Here is a 6619-nt window from a genome sequence, read left to right as displayed (position 1 = left end):
AAAAAAAAAAAAAAAAAAAAAAAAAAAAAAAAAAAAAAAAAACAAAGTAAAGTTCTCAGGTCAGTTTTGGTGACAGTTTTGCTAGCAGTCCCCATTACCTACATAGCGGCTGCCCCACCCGCTGCCTCCGGGCACGATTGTCCCTTGCCCAGGTTTCTTAAGAGGCTCAACCTACTACAGCGCCACTAACTCTGGGAAACTTGCAATTGCGGAGGCGGGGCCCGGGGCTTTGCAGCGCGCGTGCAGCCGAACGCATGCGCTGACCTCCTCGCTGTGGGACCAATTGCGCTGCGGTGCTGAGTCTTACGCCTGCGCAGTGGGTCTCCAGCCTCAGTGCCTTTCCCCCGCCCCCCCTCCCTGGCTCTAGCGGGCCGGTTCCTCTATCCAATGTCCACTCGGGGCTGGGAGGAGGAGCCTGCGTAGTGTGCGTGTGACGGGAGGGGGAGCGGACCCGAGCCCGTGGTATTCGACCCGTTCGACAGTGCGTGGAAGGAAAAGGAAGGAGCGGGAGCTTCCGAGGAGCGATCGCCGAAATGTTCCGGTGTGGAGGCCTGGCGGGTGCTTTCAAGCAGAAACTGGTGCCCTTGGTGCGGACGGTGTGTGTCCAGAGGCCGAAACAGAGGAACCGGCTTCCAGGTGACTAGCTGACCTGTCCCAGGCAACCTCTTATCCTACTTCAAAGTCCAATGGCCTAGGTGCCATGGGCTCCCCATCCCTCGCAGAGCTCCCTTGTCCTTCAAAAAAAGAACTTTCTTTCACAGTCGCAAGAATCTCCAAATTGGCGGGATATAAACGTAAGAGTTCCCAAACTGAGGAATAGGCATACTTATGCCGGCCTGACCTTCAAGAGATTTGAACCCCAGAAGTCAGCATGAGGCCTTCTTCTGGGAGGCTTTGCGATTTGGGGATTACAGAACGCTTGGCTATAACAGACCATATTGCCCATCCTCTGCCACCTTGCCTTTTTTAAAGCGTTGAGATCAGATGGATGTTGTCATTTAGTGGTTGGGACACAGTCACAAGTTTCTCCTGGAACTCAGATTATCTGCTCTACCTCCCAAAACTCCACGTGAGAGCTGTACATTTGATTGCCCTACGACGTGGCAATGGTGTATCACCAGTTTCAGAAACTGTATGTCAGAGATCAAGAGAATTAGCTCAGATTGCCTTGAGATGGCCAGATATTTGAATTCCTGGTGGTGGGCTTACACGCTTCAATGAACGTTTTTCGATCCCGCTCTATTTGTTCTCTGGGAAGTTGTCTCATCAAACTTTAGAGCTGGAAGGGATTTTGTGGTAAACACCAACCCATTCATTTTATGGATAATAAATTGAGGAACAGAGAGGTGAAATTACTTGCAGAAGGTCACATAATTAGTAGGTAGAGCTAAAGCTACTCTGCTAGTCTCTAGGCCCCTAATCCTATTGCTACACGCAGATCCTACTTCCTAAAGTTTGACCTGAAACACTTAAGAATGAATTCGCTTCTCTTTCCACTAATTAGCCCATTGTGCTTCTGATATCCATGGGTTTATCTGAGCATGGTTTGAGTCATCGTCTTTTCTACCTATACAGATTTGTGGGAATGAAGGGCCCCCCTCCACAATCTCCAAGGTGTATTTTTAAATCAACATTTTAAAAAAATCATCATCCTAGTGTAATTACATTTATAATATCAAATGTTACCCTTGGGTCTTTTTTGAAGTTCAGATGCCTTTTGGGTAGTTTAGGAATAAGAAGTGCAAATACTTTTTGATTGTTAGGACCTTTGCAAATGTGTTTGGACAGTTTGTCCACTTCGTACATGTTTAAAAAAAGATCTTCTTCATGGGTGTTATCTGCTGGGTATGGGGACATAGGACTTGAATCTTAGGACTCTGGAGGCAGAGGCAGCAGATCTCAGTGAGTTCAAGGCCATCCTAGTCTACATAGGAAGTTCTAAGTCAGTCATGGCGATATAGTTGCCCATCTCAAAAAAGTAAATGTTCTCTCAGTTACCTCTTGGAACGTAAGAATTTCTGTTTTAGAAAAAAAGCCACCTCTTAAGTTTCCTAAAACCCAGTGACTCTAATTGTAATTTGTGTGAGTTCTGTACATGGAAGCAGTGGTGCTGTGTGTAAATTGTGGAGAAATGTTTAAAAATGTAGACAACCCAAAGATCCTACCCTTTCTAATATTGTGCACTTATTTTGCTAAATACATAGCTTTTTACCAGAATTCTGATGGCTAACCAAATGTTCTCACCAATTAAATATTCATTTGATTATATCATTAGATCTGTGGAAAAATACAGGACTGAAATGCCTTTTCCCCACTGCATGGCTGCGGTTGAAGGCCTCTCCTGTAGAAAATACCAGGACTTCCTGTCATACCCATCCATCTTTTTGCACACACTTCTTTGTCCGTGTACCAGCGGATGACATCACCTGCTTTAAAAACGAGTGGGGGTAGGGACTACAGTTTCCAAAAGAAATGATGGTAATGTCATTGTAGGAATGAATGTTTTATGGCTCATTTGCCAATTACCTTTAATCTGATTTCAGTGTCATATAACAGCATCTGCCCTATGTTTTCACAGAGGTGGGTAAGAGACAAGGTTTATGTACCACTTTACCCTCTTTTATCCCCTCCCCCAATGCTTTGCCAGGTTGTTAGCAGTCTTTCTTCTTTGCTTTTATTTTTCTTGTTTTAGTAAACCTTGAGCCTGCAGTAGAACGATGTTTTTCACCATTGTAAAGCTCATTTCCATCACACTTGGCTTTTTGTCTTGAAACCTCACTACCTGCTGTCCGGCTTTATTTGGATTTTCTGCCTCTTTCTAGAAATGATTAAGGGTAACTCAATCACAACTCTGTGCCTGCATCTATTACTGGGCAGCAGAAGGGGTTGATAATAAATATTTTGTGTTCTGTAATATTTTATTTATTGACCAAACATTATGCTGCCTATTGTGATCAAACTGTGATTAACTCCCTGACCTAAGGTTCAAATACTTATAATATTTTTCTTTATTTGGAACCATAGTATCTTTTTTTAAGACAGAGTCTATTATGCTGCTCTGATTGTCCTGGAACTCACTGTATAGACCAGGCTGGCCTCATGGAGGTCTGCCTGGATCTGCCTTCTCAGTGCTGGGATTAAAGATGGTCACCAATAGCTTGTCTTGAATCTTTGCATCTTTAAAGAAGAAACTGAGCTCTTTGTGGCCTAGAATCTTAGATTGTGGATACTGCCAAATGGCACATTGATACTTTGAGACAAGATCTTGGTATGTATTCCAGTTGTTACAACTCACTGTGTAGCTAAGTATAATCTTGATCTCATGGTCCTTCTTCTGTCTTAGCCTCTAGAGTTCTTTTTTTGTTGTTGTTTTTCTTTGTTTTTTTTTTTTGTTTTGTTTTGTTTGTTTTTGTTGTTTTTGGTTTTTCGAGACAGTGTTTCTCTGTATAGCCCTGGCTGTCCAGGAACTCACTCTGTAAACCAGGCTGGCCATGAATTCAGAAATCCGTCTGCCTCTGCCTCCCGAGTGCTGGGATTAAAGGCGTGAGTCACCACCCCCGGCTTGTTCTCATGTCCTAAGCATTCTGTACAATTTCTGATACATACTGAGTTCTTGATGAAGGGCTTCTTTTTTTTAAACTCTTTTTTTTCTTTTTTGTTATCTAAAAGATATCTAAGCATTTTTTTCTTTTGTGTTTCTTGTAAGAATGATTCATATGGTAGTATAGTTATCATTCTTTTTTATTATTAGTCAATGCCACAGTTGTGGTTCATACCTATACTCCCAGTAGGAGGAGAGAACTGCCAAGATTTTGAGGTTAGCCTATGCTACATAGTGAGTTCCAGCCTTGCCCAGTCTATAATGTGAAACCATGTCTCCGACAAACAAAACAAATAGAAATAAGTGTCCAGTCAAAGTACCGGGGAGCCTGAGGTAGGGGGATTATGAGTTCAAAGCAAGTCAGGACTACATAGCACATTCTCATCTCAAAAAAAAAATACAATAAAAGTTTGTTCAATATCAATAAAATTAGGAAAAACATTTCCATTTTTCTTCCATTGTTTAGGGCCAGGTGGCTGTGTACACCTTTGATGCCAGCACTCTGGATAGTGAGACAATCGATGGTTCCCTTGACTCCCTAAAAATGGAAAACTACAGGGAGAAGGGCATAGGGATAGTCTCATAGATTAAAATGGAGGACAGTCCCAGTGGTTTCAGATAGTGTGTCTGCAGAATTACCAGGTTAATGCTAGCTAAACAGGACAACATAGAAAGACCGTGCCTCAAAAAAAGAAAAAAGAAATGAGATAAACTTAGAGATTTATTTTTATAATTGACTATTACTTCTAAAAATTAAACCATTTTATTTCATGACAACGAAGAGTTGTGAGGCAGATAAGAAACAAGGAGAGTAAAGAAAAATATATTTCCTTTCTTAGAGAGTATAGGTTTAAAGTCTCTTATTTATATTTCAGAAATTGAAATAGGACTGTCATGTTTGTATGACCAGTATGAAATATCTGCATGGGAAAGAGGCTACTTAGAATATTGTTTTTAGATGTATTTCCTTTTACTTTGTGAGTGTTTTGCCTGAATGTATATCTGTGCCCCACATGCATGCTCATTGCCCATGGTGGTCAGAAGAGAATGTCTGAACTGGAGTTAGAGATGGTTGGGAGCCACTGTGTGGCACTTGGAAACAAGAGCCAGGTTCTCTGAAAGAGCAGTAAGTGCTCCTAACCACTGAGCCATCGCTTCAGCTCCTAATTACATTTTTTTTAAGTACCACAGTGTAATTTCTCTTTGAAGTATTAATGGATTTGAGTCTAGATTGCTGCCCTTTCCAGTGCCAGCTATATGTACTATATACTTAAATCTGTTCTGAGTTCTAAAATACTTATGCTCCCAAGAACTTAAAAGATTCTGCAGAGCTGTGTTAGGCTTGTTAGCCCCCTGTGCCCTGACACTGTGAAAGGAAAGGGAGAGTGTTACATTTTCCTATCTCTGTAAGTTTATATAGGATACTACTACCAAAACCTTTTCTTTTTTAATTAAACACTACTAGAGATTAGCCCTAGGATTTTTGCACATGCTAGGTAAGTACCCTGATTTGGAGTTGTGTCCCTGGCTCCTTTAAAAACAAAAACAAACACAAAAACAGAAGGTCTCACTAAATTGACTTGGCTGGTTTGAACTCACTCTGTATCCCAGGAAGGTCTTGGATTTATGAATTTACCTCAGTCTCATTAATTACCTCTGTGTAACGTGGAACTTACCTTGTAGACCAGGTTAGCCTTGAACTCAGCAAAGTTCTCCCCTGCCTTTGCCTTTCAAGTGATGGAATGAAAGGCATGTACCACTATGTCCAGCCTCTGTTTGTCTTTAAACAACTCATCAGGCTAAGATAGGATTCCCCTGAGCTGCTTAGGGAGACTCTCTCACAAAATGAAAAAGGGCCAGTAAATGGCATTGTCAGGTACACGCACTTGTTGGCAAGAGAAAGACCTGTATCCAGCGCTTAGACCCCATAATGGAAAGAGATATCTCAGTCCTAAATGGTGTGCTCTGAAATCTTTGTATACTTGTACATACTCACTCTCTCTCTCTCTCTCTCTCTCTCTCATCTTTGTATAGTTGTACATATACACACACACTCTCTCTCACTCTGTCTCTGTCTCTCACACACACACACATATATACGCACACACATACACACACTAAATATGGTAATTTAAAAAACAAAGCACAACATAGTATTAACATAAAATGCAAATTATCAGGCCTTATCCAGAACTAGCAGGGGTCGAAAAGTCTTGGGGGTGGGGCCTGATCGGTGACCACCTAACAAATATATCAAGGAGTTTTGACATATTTTGAAGTTTTGGAACCACAACTTTGTTTTGTTTTTTTGTATAGAACAGAGCTTATTTAGAACATGGAAAGGGGAATTGAGAAGGGAGTAGAGACAGAAAGGCACAGAGGGGGGAGGGGGAAGGGGGTGAGAGAGGAAGAAGGGGATGAGAGACAGAGGGAGGGAGGGAGGGAGGGAGGGAGGGAGAGAAGCAGAAGCGAAAGAAAGAAAGAGAGGAAGAAAGAAAGAAAGAAAGAAAGAAAGAGAGAGAGAGAAAGAGAGAGAGAAAGAAAACAAGGAAGGGTGGGTGGGCCAAACAGCCTTCTGCTACTCCTACTCAGCCAAACGTGGTCAAATAGCTCATACACAAGTGAAGTAGATGAGACTTTTTGTTGTTGATGTATTTTCTTTTTTGAGACTGTCTCCCTCTGTAGCTTGAGTTGACCTATTATGTAGTCTTCCCTGTTTTCCAACTGAGGATTATCTAGCCTCACCCTCTCAAGTCCTAGAATGAAAATTATAGGCATGGCCTCTCCCCCCATGTTGAGGCTTTATTTATTCATGTAGTTTTATAGTTTTTAGATATTTTGAGCCATTTTCACACTGTAATCTAGGCTGGCCTCAAATCTGCAGCAGTCCCCCTGCCTCAGCCCCCCTACTGCTAAGATTATAGGTGTGAGCTGCTATACACAGTGTTTATATATTTTAAATGGCCAAGAAAACCTTAGACAATATTGTAATACTTAATAAATTTTTTTTTTTTTTTT

At 41.6% G+C, this 6619-nt stretch overlaps 1 protein-coding gene across 2 annotated transcripts in view; it reads left to right on the top strand.

The window, feature by feature from the left end:
• Window positions 1–296: 296 nt before the first annotated feature.
• Aifm1 (apoptosis inducing factor mitochondria associated 1) overlaps window positions 297–6619 on the top strand; it is a 40051-nt gene continuing 33728 nt past the window's right edge. The window contains exon 1 of one of the 2 annotated variants that reach the window (XM_021153017.1): window positions 297–636. In XM_021153017.1, coding sequence (XP_021008676.1) covers window positions 534–636 — 103 coding nt within the window. In that variant the 5' untranslated portion in view covers window positions 297–533. The remainder of the gene's footprint in view (window positions 637–6619) is intronic. The other variant, XM_029473282.1, reaches the window with a different exon arrangement.

Source organism: Mus caroli, chromosome X (genome assembly GCF_900094665.2).
Source record: "Mus caroli chromosome X, CAROLI_EIJ_v1.1, whole genome shotgun sequence".
Lineage (NCBI taxonomy): Eukaryota > Metazoa > Chordata > Mammalia > Rodentia > Muridae > Mus > Mus caroli.
This window is presented reverse-complemented; position numbering and strand designations above follow the sequence as displayed.